This window comes from Mustelus asterias, chromosome 11 (assembly GCF_964213995.1).
Source record: "Mustelus asterias chromosome 11, sMusAst1.hap1.1, whole genome shotgun sequence".
Taxonomy (NCBI): Eukaryota; Metazoa; Chordata; class Chondrichthyes; order Carcharhiniformes; family Triakidae; genus Mustelus; species Mustelus asterias.
This window is the reverse complement of record NC_135811.1, coordinates 109,210,632-109,225,302: the sequence shown is the minus strand read 5'-3', so window position 1 is coordinate 109,225,302 and position 14,671 is coordinate 109,210,632. Positions and strand designations below refer to the sequence as shown.

Sequence of the window (14,671 nt, the reverse complement as noted above, 5' to 3'; positions counted from 1 at the left end):
AGAAGGGGCTTAGAGCCTCGAAAGCTTGTGTGGCTTTTGCTACCAAATAAACCTGTTGGACTTTAACCTGGTGTTGTTAAACTTCTTACTGTGTTTACCCCAGTCCAACGCCGGCATCTCCACATCATGACTAGGTGTAACACCAGGAACCCTCGGAAATCAGTAAGCACAGCACTGAGCAACTCTCAAATCTACTGAGAGCTCTGGCTGTGATCACATCATTGACACACACTGCAGTGTTGCAAATTTGGATAAGGCACTTTGCTGCATCAAACTGCGTGTGCCAATGCCCCCTCAGTCACTGTGTTTAATCTTCTGGAATTTCTTTTTGAACTCACAAACTTCAGAATCACACTGTCCAGTCTATTAACTCAGACACAGACTGGTGAAAGTAACAAAGTGAAACGTGGTAATTTTGGAAAGGAAGAACTTAGAATAATTTGGGGTTCCCATACTCCAGGGTGTTAGATGAAGCTGAGAATATGAAATGAATAATAACAGCACACATTTATAATTAAACGTAATCTTTCAAATCCCAGCAATAGTACTGAAGAACATGCCACTCTTAGACAAACTGTTCCAATACAGCTACCACACTGACACCTACCTGACACTTTGGAAAATTGCCCAGTTGTATCCAGTCCAAAAAGAGCAGGACAAATCCAATCCAGCCAATTACCATTCCCGAAACACCATTTCCTGAACAAAAGAAAGCTCATTGAGGGAGCTCACCAAGGCCTCTTAGACAGAACCTTCCAAACCCACTACCTCATACAGTCATAGAGTCATAGAGGTTTACCGCATGGAAACAGACCCTTCGGCCCAACTTGTCCATGCCGCCCTTTTTTTTTAAAACCCCTAAGCTAATCCCAATTGCCTGCATTTGGCCCATATCCCTCTGTACCCATCTTACCCATGTAACTATCTAAACGCTTTTTAAAAGATAAAATTGTATCCGCCTCTACTACGACCTCTGGCAGCTTGTTCCAGACACTCACCGCCCTCTGTGTGAAAAAATTGCCCCTCTGGACACTTTTGTATCTCTCCCCTCTCACCTTAAAACTATGCCCTCTAGTTTTAGACTCCCCTACCTTTGGGAAAAGATATTGACTATCTACCTTGTCTATGCCCCTTATTATTTTATAGACCTCTATAAGGTCACCCCTCAGCCTTCTACACTCCAGAGAGAAAAGTCCCAGTCTATTCAGCCTGTCCTTATAACTCAATCCATCAACTCCCAGTAGCATCCTAGTAAATCTTTTCTTCAATCTTTCTAGTTTAATAATATCCTTTCTATAATAGGGTGACCAGAATTGCACACAAGTGTGGCCTTGCCAATGTCTTGTACAACTTCAACAAGACGTCCCAACTCCTGTATTCAATGTTCTGACCAATGAAACCAAGCATGCTGAATGCCTTCTTCACCACTCTGTCCACCTGTGACTCTGCTTTCAAGGAGCTATGAACCTGTACCCCTGGATCTCTTTGTTCTGTAACTCTCCCCAACGCCCTACCATTAACTGAGTAAGTCCTGCCCTGGTTCAATCAACCAAAATACATCACCTCGCATTTGTCTAAATTAAACTCCATCTGCCATTCGTCAGTCCACTGGCCCAATTGATCAAGATCCCGTTGCAATTGGAGATAACTTTCTTCACTGTTCACTATGCCACCAATCTTGGTGTCATCTGCAAACTTACTAACCATGCCTCCTTTATTCTCATCCAAATCATTAATATAAATGACAAATAACAGTGGGCCCAGCACTGCTCCCTGAGGCACACCGCTGGTCACAAGCCTCCAGTTTGCAAAACAACTCTCTACAACCACCCTCTGGCTTCTGTCAAGAAGCCAATTTTGTATCCATTTAGATACCTCACCCTGGATCCCGTGAGATTTAACGTTATGCAACAACCTTGCGGTACCTTGTCAAAGGCCTTGCTAAAGTCCATGTAGACAACATCTACGGCACTGCCCTCATCTACCTTCTTGGTTACCCCTTCAAAAAACTCAATTAAATTTGTGAGACATGTACCTGTACCATCAAGAAGGACGAGGGCATCAGACACATGGAAACATGACTACCTGGAAGTTCCCCTCCAAGTCGCTCACCATCAGCTTAGGTCACTGCCTGTGTGGAGGCTGCACATTCTCCCTGTGTCTGCGTGGGTTTCCTCCGGGTGCTCCAGTTTCCTCCCACAATCCAAAAGATGTGCTGGTTAGGTGCATTGGCCATGCTAAATTCTCCCTCAGTGTAGCAGAACAGGCGCCAGAGTGTGATGACTAGGGAATTTTCACAGTAACTTCATTGCAGTGTTAATGTAAGCCTACTTGTGACACTAATCAATAAACCTAAACATAACTAACAACTCTGTTGGTGTACTTGTATAACACGGACTGTCGCGGTTCAAGAAGGCAGCTCACCATCACCTTCTCAAGGGTAATTAGGAATGGGCAGTAAATTCTGGCCTAACCACTGATGTCCACATCCCACGATAGAATTTTTAAAATTACACACACACTCCTTACATATACACTCACATTAACACACTTGTGCACAATAGCACACACACACACACACACACACACACAAATTCTCACACTAATACACACACATTTACTCTGTCACATTCCTCACACTCACAGAAACACATACCCACGCACACTTTGATACACGCCACACTGGTACACAACTCACACTAACACACACACTGCACACACACACACACTGCACACACACTGCACACACACACAGATTGCGCACACACACACATGCACACACAGATTGCGCACACACACACTGCACACACACACACACTTACATACAAACACTGCACACTCACACTCTCATACTTCACACCCACACTCATTGGATCTAAACTTATCTGCCTGAGAACATTAAACAATGATTCTAATCTCATCCTCCTGTTGTGTTTTTTTATGAACCTTGAGAGAGTTCGGAAGGGATTTGAAACTCAAATGACGCAGAGAACTACTTTTGACATTTATTTATTTAGTTTCCCCAGTGTTTAAGATCAGACACGTGAGTAATGGGCTGTATAAAAGCCGCAGAGAGTCGGGACTGAACAGCCAGAGGATCCAGGAGTTCAAATCAGCACCTTGGACAGAGACAGGCTCCAGAGCGGGTGAGCGGCGCACACTCACTTTCTACCTTTCAACTTCTATCCTTTTTACCCAGTATCTTTATTTTCTCTTTCTTTTCCATTATTTCTCCTCGCTTCACTTGTGATCTCTGAGTTGCTTCTTCTCCTCCCTTTCTCCCCTCACCTCCATCCCTCCTGTTCCAGCTCCTGCCCCGGGGAGTGTGTGAACTGATCTGGGTTCAGCGGGGTTTGATTCACACCGGACAGGGGCTTTAATCCCATCTGAACCCCGCCAGACTCCCCCTCCGGCTGGAATGTCAGCTTCAGAGTTGGTGCTTCTGTCAGTGACCCACCCGGACTTTCCCCAGGAACACGGTGTCAACCAGGGTGAGGTTTTACACTTAGAGAGAAGTGGCTCCAAGATTCACCCCAGAGCCTCAAGGGCAGAGTCTGAACTTCAGTACTGAGGGAGTGCCGCACTGTCAGAGGGTCAGTACTGAGGGAGTGCCGCACTGTCAGAGGGTCAGTACTGAGGGAGCGCTGCGCTGTCAGAGGGTCAGTGCTGAGGGAGCGCTGCACTGTCAGAGGGTCAGTGCTGAGGGAGCGCTGCACTGTCAGAGGGTCAGTACTGAGGGAGTGCCGCACTGTCAGAGGGTCAGTACTGAGGGAGTGCCGCACTGTCAGAGGGTAGTACTGAGGGAGTGCTGCACTGTCAGAGGGTAGTACTGAGGGAGTGCTGCACTGTCAGAGGGTCAGTACTGAGGGAGTGCTGCACTGTCAGAGGGTCAGTACTGAGGGAGTGCCGCACTGTCAGAGGGTAGTACTGAGGGAGTGCTGCACTGTCAGAGGGTCAGTACTGAGGGAGTGCCGCACTGTCAGAGGGTCAGTACTGAGGGAGTGCCGCACTGTCAGAGGGTCAGTACTGAGGGAGTGCTGCACTGTCAGAGGGCTAGCACTGAGGGAGTGCCACACTGTCAGAGGGTCAGTACTGAGGGAGTGCTGCACTGTCAGAGGGTCAGTGCTGAGGGAGTGCTGCACTGTCAGAGGGTCAGTGCTGAGGGAGTGCTGCACTGTCAGAGGGTCAGTGCTGAGGGAGTGCTGCACTGTCAGAGGGCTAGCACTGAGGGAGTGCCACACTGTCAGAGGGTCAGTACTGAGGGAGTGCTGCACTGTCAGAGGGTCAGTGCTGAGGGAGTGCTGCACTGTCAGAGGGTCAGTGCTGAGGGAGTGCTGCACTGTCAGAGGGCTAGCACTGAGGGAGTGCCACACTGTCAGAGAGTCAGTACTGAGGGAGTGCTGCACTGTCAGAGGGTCAGTACTGAGGGAGTGCTGCACTGTCAGAGGGTCAGTACTGAGTGAGTGCTGCACTGTCAGAGGGCCAGTACTGAGGGACTGCTGCACTGTCAGAGGGTCAGTACTGAGCGAGTGCTGCATTGTCAGAGGGGCAGTCCTGAGGGAGTGCTGCACTGTCAGAAGGTCAGTGCTGAGGGAGTGCCGCACTGTCAGAGGGTCAGTGCTGAGGGAGTGCCGCACTGTCAGAGGGCTAGCACTGAGGGAGTGCCACACTGTCAGAGGGTCAGTACTGAGGGAGTGCTGCACTGTCAGAGGGTCAGTACTGAGGGAGTGCCGCACTGTCAGAGGGTCAGTACTGAGGGAGTGCCGCACACAGTCTGCTCCATTTGCCTATATTACAACATTGGCTACACTTCAAAAGTATTGACTGTCTGGCAGTTTCTTTATAGGATGTGTAAGGTGCTATAGAAATGAAAGATAATTTTTTCTTTGATTACACATCTACCCAAGACTCAGTCAAGATAATCTGGGTTTATGTCAACATTGCTTCAACTTTATGTGTTGAGTTCAGTGTGTTAATGTGCATCGGAAAATAGGAAGAATATCAGTGTTGGAAGAGGCCATTCTGCCCCTTGGCCCTGTTTCCTAATTCAATGAGATAATGGTTGACCGAGTCCATATACCCACCCTTTCCCATTGTCCTTAATACCTTCAGCTAAGAAAATGTTTCTCTCCTCAAATCTAAGATTAACAGTTGGTCCAGCATCAACTACCATTTGTGGAAGAGTTCCACATGTCTGCTCCGCTTTGAGTGTAGAAACGGTTCCTAATTTCACTGCTGACAGATCTGGATTCACCAGTGGATTCTGTCTCTCTGAAACCTCTCGATTATCTGACCAGGTGCCCAGGGTGGCCCCACATTGGGGGGGGGGGGGAGGGGGCGGGGGGGGGCGGGGGGGCGGCATCTGCCGCAAAACAAATTCTGATATTTTATGACTTCATCCTGAGCGTGAGCAAATTAACCGAGAGCTCTACCCCGAGGAGGGACACTTTACACTTTATACTTTCAGTCCAGTCCCTCCCTCCCTCCCTCCCCCCCCCCCCACCCCCCCCTCCCGCCCCACCTCCATCCAATTCCTCTGGGTAAGGATCTCGCACTGTGGGTTAGGGATGGCACGGTGGCACAGTGGTTAGCACTGCTGCCTCACAGCGCCAGGGAGCCGGGTTCGATTCCAGGCCCAGGTCACTGTCTGTGTGGAGTTTGCACGTTCTCCCAGTGGGTTTCCTCCAGGTGCTCTGGTTTCCTCCCACACTCCAAAGATGTGCGGGGTTAAGGTTGATTGGCTGTGCTACATTGACCCTAGTGTCATAGGGATTGGCGGGGTAAATGTGTGGGGTTGCGGGGGTAGGACCTGGGTGGGACTGTGGTCAGTGCAGACTTGATGGGCTGAATGGCCTCCTTCTGCACTGGAGAGATTATATGTTCCGGTCTCGGGAGAAGTTCAGGGGCAGAGCGGGAGAATCTAATCAATGCCAGGGGCAGATGGTATTGCAGATGCAGAGCAGTGGGATGGGGCTCAAGAGGCTGTGATCAGAGTGAGGGGAACAGCTATCTGTGATTTTGACCATTTTTAACAGTTCTGGGAGAGTGGGAACGTTTACCGTGTTCATGTAGAAAGTTAATTCTGGGTGTGTGTGTGTGTGTGTGTGTGTGTGTGTGTGTGTGTGTGTGTGTGTGTGTGTGTGTGTGTGTGTGTGTGTGTGTGTGTGTGTGTGTGTGTGGGGTTGGGGGGAGTGGGGGAGAGGGGCAGGGGAGGGGGGGGGGGGGGAGGTCACCAGGATGAAAGTTCACCTCTGCTGGCAGCCCTGTCTCCATCTTGTTTATCTCCCTTAATATCTTGAAATTGCAATCAAATCTCCCCGTCTGAATCCAGGAAACACAATCCTAGTTTGTGCAATCTCTCCTGGTAATTTACACTTGGAGTTTGGGTATAATTTTGTAAATCTGCTCTTGCTCCAACATGAGTCCATCCTTCCCTCAGTGGTCAGCTTTGAACTGACCCCAGCTCTCCAGCTGTGCTCTAACCAGGGTTTTGTATAACTCAACCGCAAATTCTACAAGTTTCTATTCTCAATCTCATAGGATCATAGCCACCCTACAGAACAGAAAGAGGCCATTTGGCCCATTGAGTCTGCACTGACTCTCCGACAGAATATCTTACCCAGATTCACCCCCCCCTCCCCCCACCCCTCGCCATATCCTCAAAACCTCACACATTTACCATGGGAGGAAACCGGAGCACCCGGAGGAAACCCACGCGGACACGCGGGGAACGTGCTGACTCCGCATAGACAGTGACCCAAGGCTGGAATTGAACCGGGTTCCCTGGCGCTGTGAGGCAGCAGCGTTAACCATTGTGCCACCGTGCTGCCCTCTCTAGAAATAAAGGCCAGCATTCTTGTGGCTTTTCTGATGATCTTGTATCTGTTTGTGACATTTTAATGATCTGTGTACATGAAACTCAAAGTATCTTTGGACCCCCAAGTTTTGCCATTTACAACCCATCCTTATTCTGTCCTTGTTCGCTGCTCAGTAATGATCTCCGATTATGTTTAAAGATACTTTGTCCATTTATTGTTTGTGGATGCCAGTGTGTGATTTGTTTTTTGCAGATATGACCAACACCATGTACATCAGTGTTCTAGTGGTTGTCCTGGCAACAGGCTGCCTGTCAAAGCCACTCTCTGGCCCTCACCATAATGGAGGAATCACCCTGGAACGCACTGGCAAGTACCCATCAGGCAATGGGGCTGGTCCACTGGGCCGCAGGGCTGCCCCTTTAAGAGCAGAGGACCTGATATCCAGGCTGCTACCTCAGATTCAAGAAGGTACAGTGGGAACGCCTCACACACACGTTCAATAAAGCCTTCTGCAAATTGTTTCCCTTCCTTTCCAGAAGACTCTCGCTGGGTCACCATATCGTCCTTAACATAGAGAGGTGTCCTTCAGGGAGTCCACCAAGGCACAAGGAAGCCAGATGGATAAATCTGAGCAGGCTGACCATCCCTGTGCAGTACTGATGGAGAGCTGCACTGCCAGAGGTGCAGCCTTTCACATAAACCAAGGTCCCATTTGCCCTTATCCTCTCAGGGATTTTCACAGTAACTTCACTGCAATGTTCATAGAATCCCTACACTGCAGAAGGAGGCCATTCAGCCCATTGAGTCTGCACCGACAACAATCCCACCCAGACCCTATTCCCATAACCCCACATATTTAGCATGGCCAATCAACCTAACCCTAGCACATCTTTGGAGTGTGGGAGGAAACCGGAGCAAATGGAGGAAACCCACGCAGACACGGAGAGAATGTGCAAACTCCACACAGTCACCCGAGGCTGGAATTGATCCTGGCTCCCTGGCGCTGTGAGGCAGCAGTGCTAACCACTGTGCCACCGTGCCGTCGTGTTAATGTAAGCCTACTTGTGACATGAAAAATAAGCTTTAAAAAGGTGGACATATTAGATCTCAAGCCCAGTGGAGGGAAGGCGGGGGTGGGGGAGGAGGAGGGGGGGTGGATTCATTCCAATGTCCTGGCCAAGAGCTGATTCAACATTACTAAATTAGATTCCCTGGTCATTATCACATTGTGCAAATTACAGTTGCTCTGCCTACATTCCAACAATGATCTTCATTGGCTGCACATTGCTCTGCAACAATTAGGATGTGAGGGGCTCCATAAAAAGCCAGCTGGTTGGTTCAGGAGGAGGGCCGAAAGGTTTGAGAGGGAATTTCAGTGGGTGGGGGCTCTGTCACTGGGGGCAGCTTTAGAATTGAAGCTGTGAGCCTGCAGAAGATACAAGGATTGGGAAACAATGGTCATCAGGAATGGAAGGATAGGTGCGGGGGAGGGGGAGGGGCCCACAATCACTCTGGGTGGCGGAGGGGGTGGGGGGATAAGGGGGTCAGTAATGTTGTGGGGGTGGGGCAATGTCTGTGGGGGTCAAGGGGAGGCGTTATCCGGCCCAGGAGGGATGTGGCAGGGGAGCCACATTCTATCATTTGTTTTCTCTGCGCGTGCGCAGTTGGAGGCTCCGATTGGAGCTGCAGGATTTCGGGCGCGTTAAGCCCCGCCCACAGACTTGTGCAGCGCGATTCGGAATCACTGATATTTTTCAGACAGGGTGCGTACGGGGGGCGCCTGAGAACGGGTCTAAAGTCGGATCTGAAACACTCCCAGTTTCAACTCTGCCCAACACCTAAAATCAAAATGGTAAAATAGAACATAGAACATCATAGAAGAGTATATTCATACAATCATCATAGAAACCCTACAGTGCAGAAGGAGGCCATTCGGCCCATCGAGTCTGCACCGACCACAATCCCACCCAGACCCTACCCCCACATATTTACCCACTAATCCCTCTAACCTACATATCTCAAGACTTTAAGGGGCAATTTTTAACCTGGCCAATCAACCTAACCCGCACATCTTTGGACTGTGGGAGGAAACCGGAGCACCCAGAGGAAACCCACGCAGACACGAGGAGAATGTGCAAACTCCACACAGACAGTGACTCAAGCCGGGAATCGAACCCAGGTCCCTGGAGCTGTGAAGCAGCAGTGCTAATCACTGTGCTACCGTGCCACCCCCAACATAGAACATTACAGCGCAGTACAGGCCCTTCGGCCCTCGATGTTGCGCCGACCAGTGGAACCAATCTAAAGCCCCCCTAATCTACACTATTCCGATATCATCCATATGTTTATCCAATAACCATTTGAATGCTCTTAATGTTGGCGAGTCCACTACTGCTGCAGGCAGGGCATTCCACGTCCTTACTACTCTCTGAGTAAAGAACCTACATCTAACATCTGTCCTATATCTCCATCCCCTCAATTTAAAGCTATGTCCCCTCGTGCTAGCCATCACCATCCGAGGAAAAAGGCTCTCACTATCCACCCTATCTAATCCTCTGATCATCTCGTATGCCTCTATTAAGTCACCTCTTAACCTTCTTCTCTCTAACGAAAACAACCTCAAGCCCCTTAGCCTTTTCTCATACGATTTTCCCACCATACCAGGCAACATCCTGGTAAATCTCCTCTGCACCCTTTCCAACACTTCCACATCTTTGGCCTGTTTGTGCTGTAGTTTTTCTATGTTCTATCGGTCTTTTCTCCTTGGAGAGACGAAGGATGAGAGGAGACCTAATAGAGGTGTATAAGATGTTGAGAGGCATAGATCGGGTGGACTCTCAGAGGCTTTTTCCCAGGGTGGAAATGTCTGCTACAAGAAGACACAGGTTTAGGGTGCTGGGGGGTAGGTACAGGGGAGACGTTAGGGGTAAGTTTTTCACACAGAGGGTGGTGGGCAAGTGGAATCGGCTGCCGTCAGTGGTGGTGGAGGCGAACTCAATAGGGTCTTTTAAGAGACTCCTGGATGAGTACATGGAACATAATAGGATGGAGGGTTATAGGTAGGTCTAGAAGGTAGGGATGTGTTCGGCACAACTTGTGGGCCGAAGGGCTTGTTTGTGCTGTAGTTTTTCTATGTTCTATCTTTCCTATAATACGGCGACCAGAACTGTACGCAATACTCCAAATGCGGCCGCACCAGAGTTTTGTACAGTTGCAGCATGACCTCCTGGCTCCGAAACTCAATCCCTCTACCAATAAAAGCTAACACACCGTACGCCTTCTTAACAATCCTATCAACCTGGGTGCTAACTTTTAGGGATCTATGCACATGGACACCTAGATCCCTCTGTTCATCCACACTACCAAGTATCTTACCATTAGCCCAGTACTCTGTATTCCTGTTACTCCTTCCAAAGTGAATCACTTCACACTTTTCCGCATTAAACTCCATTTGCCACCTCTCAGCCCAGCTCTGCAGCTTATCTATGTCCCTCTGTAACCTGCCACTTCCCTCCACACTGTCTACAACTCCACCGACTTCAGTGTCATCCGCAAATTTACTAATCCATCCTTCCACGCCCTCATCCAGGTCATTAATAAAAATGACAAACAGCAGTGGCCCCAAAACAGATCCTTGCGGTACACCACTAGTTACTGAACTCCAGGATGAATATTTCCCATCAACCACCACCCTCTGTCTTCTTACAGCTAGCCAATTCCTGATCCAAACCACTAAATCACCCTCAATCCCATGGCTCCGTATTTTCTGCAAAAGCTTACCATGGGGAACCTTATCAAATGCTTTGCTGAATTCCATATACACCACATCAACCGCTTTACCCTCATCCACCTCTTTGGTCACCTTCTCAAAGAACTCAATAAGGTTTGTGAGGCACGACCTACCCTTCACAAAACCGTGCTGACTATCCCGAATCAAATTATTCCTTTCTAGGTGATTATAAATCCTATCTCTTATAATCCTTTCCAATACTTTGCCCACAACAGAAGTAAGGCTCACCGGCCTATAATTACCAGGGTTGTCCCTACTCCCCTTCTTGAACAAGGGAACAACATTTGCTATCCTCCAGTCTTCTGGCACTGTTCCTGTAGACAATGACGACACAAAGATCAAAGCCAAAGGCTCTGCAATCTCCTCTCTAGCCTTCCAGAGAATCCTAGGATAAATCCCATCCGGCCCAGGGGACTTATCTATTTTTACCCTTTCCAGAATTGCTAACACCTCCTCCTTATGAACATCAATCCCATCCAGTCCAAAGCCTGCATCTCAGTACTCCCCTCGACAACACTGTCCCTCTCCAGTGAGAATACCGACGAAAAATATTCATTCAGTGCCTCTCCTATCTCTTCAGACTCCACGCACAACTTCCCACTACTGTCCTTGACTGGCCCTAATCTTACCCTAGTCATTCTCTTACTCCTGACATACCCATAGAAAGCTTTAGGGTTTTCCTTGATCCTATCTGCCAAAGACTTCTCATGTCCCCTCCTGGCTCTTCTTAACTCTTTCTTTAGGTCCTTCCTGGCTGACTTGTAACTCTCAAGTGCCCTAACTGAGCCTTCACGTCTCATCTTAACATAAGTCTCCTTCTTCCTCTTCGCAAGAGATTCAACTTCCTTAGTAAACCACGGTTCCCTGACACGTCTGCTTCCTCCCTGCCTGACAGGTACATATTTATCAAGGACGTGTAGTAGCTGTCTCTTGAACAAGTTCCACATTACAATTGTGCCCATCCCCTGCAGTTTCCTTCCCCCACCTATGCCAGCTAAATCTCGCCTAATCGCATCATAATTTCCTTTCCCCCAGCTATAACTCTTGCCCTTTGGTATATACCTATCCTTTTCCATTGCTAAGGTAAACGTAATCGAATTGTGGTCACTGTCACCAAAGTGCTCACTTACCTCCAAATCTAACACCTGGCCTGGTTCATTACCCAGTACCAAATCCAATGTGGCCTCGCCTCTTGTTGGTCTATCTACATACTGCGTCAGGAAGCCTTCCTGCACACATTGGACAAAAACCAACCCCTCTAAAGTACTCGAACTATAGCTTTTCCAGTCAATATTTGTAAAGTTAAAGTCCCCCAGTACAACTACCCTGTTACTTTCGCTCCTATCCAGAATCATCTTTGCAATCCTTTCCTCTACATCTCTGGAACTTTTCGGAGGTCTATAAAAAACTCCAAACAGGGTGACCTCTCCTTTCCTGTTTCTAACCTCAGCCCAAACTACCTAAGTAGACGAGTCCTCATCAAATGTCCTTTCTGCCACCGTAATACTGTCCTTGACTAACAATGCCACACCTCCCCCTCTTTTACCACCTTCCCTGCACTTACTGAAACATCTGAACCCCGGAACCTGCAACAACCATTCCTGTCCCTGCTCTATCCATGTCTCCGAGATGGCTACAACATCGAAATCCCAGGTACCAACCCATGCTGCAAGCTCACCCACCTTATTCCGGATGCTCCTGGCGTTGAAGTATACACACTTCAAACTGCCTTCCTGCCTGCCAGTACACTCCTGCGACCCTGAAACCTCATCCATGACCTCACTACTCTCAACCTCCTGCACACCGGAGCTACAATTCAGGTACCCACCCCCTGCTGAATTAGTTTAAACCCTCCCGAAGAGCATTAGCAAATTTCCCCCCCAAGATATTGGTACCCCTCTGGTTCAGGTGCAGACCATCCTGTTTGTAGAGGTCCCACCTACCCCAGGAAGAGCCCCAATTGTCCAGGTATCTGAATCCCTCCCTCCTGCACCATCCCTGTAACCACGTGTTCAACTGCTCTCTCTCCCTATTCCTCTCCTCACTATCACGTGGCACGGGTAACAAACCAGAGATAACAACTTTGTTTGTTCTAGCCCTAAGCTTCCACCCTAACTCCCTGAATTTCTGCCTTACATCCCCATCCCTTTTCCTACCTATGTCTTGAGTGCCTATGTGAACCACAACTTGGGGCTGGTCCCCCTCCCCCTTAAGGATTTCGATAAAACACGATCCGAGACATCGTGGACTCTGGCTCATGGGAGGCAACATACCAACCACGAGTCTCTCTCGTTCCCGCAGAATCTCCTATCCGTCCCTTTAACTATGGAGTCCCCAATGACTAATCCTCTACTCCTCTCCCCCCTTCCCTTCTGAGCCACAAGGACAGACTCTGAGCCAGTGACCTGTACACCATGGCTTACCCCTGCTAAGTCGTCCCCCCCAACAGCATCCAAAAGTGTACTATCCCCAATTTCTACTACATTTTTTGTTTCTCCCCCCCCATTTCGATGGCTCCCTGTACCTTGGTGCTGTGATCAGTTTGCTCATCCTCCCTTTCCCCACCCTTCTGAGCTGCCGGGCCGGACAGGAATAGGAATGTGTGTGGAACTGTATCCCAGTGAGAGTCAGTGTGTGTGGAACTGTACCCCAGTGAGAGTCAGTGTGTGTGGAACTGTACCCCAGTGAGAGTCAGTGTGTGTGGAACTGTATCCCAGTGAGAGTCAGTGTGTGTGGAACTGTACCCCAGTGAGAGTCAGTGTGTGTGGAACTGTATCCCAGTGAGAGTCAGTGTGTGTGGAACTGTATCCCAGTGAGAGTCAGTGTGTGTGGAACTGTATCCCAGTGAGAGTCAGTGTGTGTGGAACTGTATCCCAGTGAGAGTCAGTGTGTGTGGAACTGTACCCCAGTGAGAGTCAGTGTGTGTGGAACTGTATCCCAGTGAGAGTCAGTGTGTGTGGAACTGTACCCCAGTGAGAGTCAGTGTGTGTGGAACTGTATCCCAGTGAGAGTCAGTGTGTGTGGAACTGTATCCCAGTGAGAGTCAGTGTGTGTGGAACTGTATCCCAGTGAGAGTCAGTGTGTGTGGAACTGTATCCCAGTGAGAGTCAGTGTGTGTGGAACTGTATCCCAGTGAGAGGCAGTGTGTGTGGAACTGTACCCCAGTGAGAGTCAGTGTGTGTGGAACTGTACCCCAGTGAGAGTCAGTGTGTGTGGAACTGTACCCCAGTGAGAGTCAGTGTGTGTGGAACTGTATCCCAGTGAGAGTCAGTGTGTGTGGAACTGTACCCCAGTGAGAGTCAGTGTGTGTGGAACTGTACCCCAGTGAGAGTCAGTGTGTGTGGAACTGTACCCCAGTGAGAGTCAGTGTGTGTGGAACTGTATCCCAGTGAGAGTCAGTGTGTGTGGAACTGTATCCCAGTGAGAGGCAGTGTGTGTGGAACTGTACCCCAGTGAGAGTCAGTGTGTGTGGAACTGTATCCCAGTGAGAGGCAGTGTGTGTGGAACTGTACCCCAGTGAGAGTCAGTGTGTGTGGAACTGTATCCCAGTGAGAGTCATTGTGTGTGGAACTGTATGCCAGTGAGACAGTGTGTGTGGAACTGTATCCCAGTGAGAGGCAGTGTGTGTGGAACTGTATCCCAGTGAGAGTCAGTGTGTGTGGAACTGTATCCCAGTGAGAGGCAGTGTGTGTGGAACTGTATCCCAGTGAGAGTCAGTGTGTGTGGAACTGTATCCCAGTGAGAGTCATTGTGTGTGGAACTGTATGCCAGTGAGAGTCAGTGTGTGTGGAACTGTATGCCAGTGAGACAGTGTGTGTGGAACTGTGTCCCAGTGAGACAGTGATCAGAAGAAGGGAGACAATAAAAAGTGGACAGTGGCAATAAGGTCTCATTCTGATTTTTATTTCAAACAGCTGGGATATTGAACCAGGCTGACCGGTATCAGTTACGGGACGTGCTCCATCAAATGCATGACAGAGATTACACAGGCTGGATGGACTTTGGCAAGCGCAGCATCGAGGAGTATGATCTGGATTCCTAAATCACCATTCCAAGAAAATAT

General features: G+C 49.1%; 1 protein-coding gene across 1 annotated transcript; it reads left to right on the top strand.

Moving 5' to 3' along the window:
* Positions 1–7,072: 7,072 nt before the first annotated feature.
* On the top strand, positions 7,073–14,650 carry LOC144500801 (cholecystokinin-like). Its single transcript, XM_078224265.1, has 2 exons — positions 7,073–7,286; positions 14,523–14,650. The coding sequence occupies exons 1-2, from the start codon at positions 7,073–7,075 to the stop codon at positions 14,648–14,650; spliced, it is 342 nt and encodes a 113-aa protein (XP_078080391.1).
* The last annotated feature ends 21 nt before the right edge of the window (positions 14,651–14,671 follow it).

Excerpts from the sequence above, each read along its gene's own strand:
- LOC144500801 (XM_078224265.1), top strand. The coding sequence starts at position 7,073 with ATGACCAACACCATGTACATCAGTGTTCTAGTGGTTGTCCTGGCAACA. Across the intron at positions 7,287-14,522 it reads GCTACCTCAGATTCAAGAAG|CTGGGATATTGAACCAGGCT; the intron begins GTACAGTGGGAA and ends TATTTCAAACAG.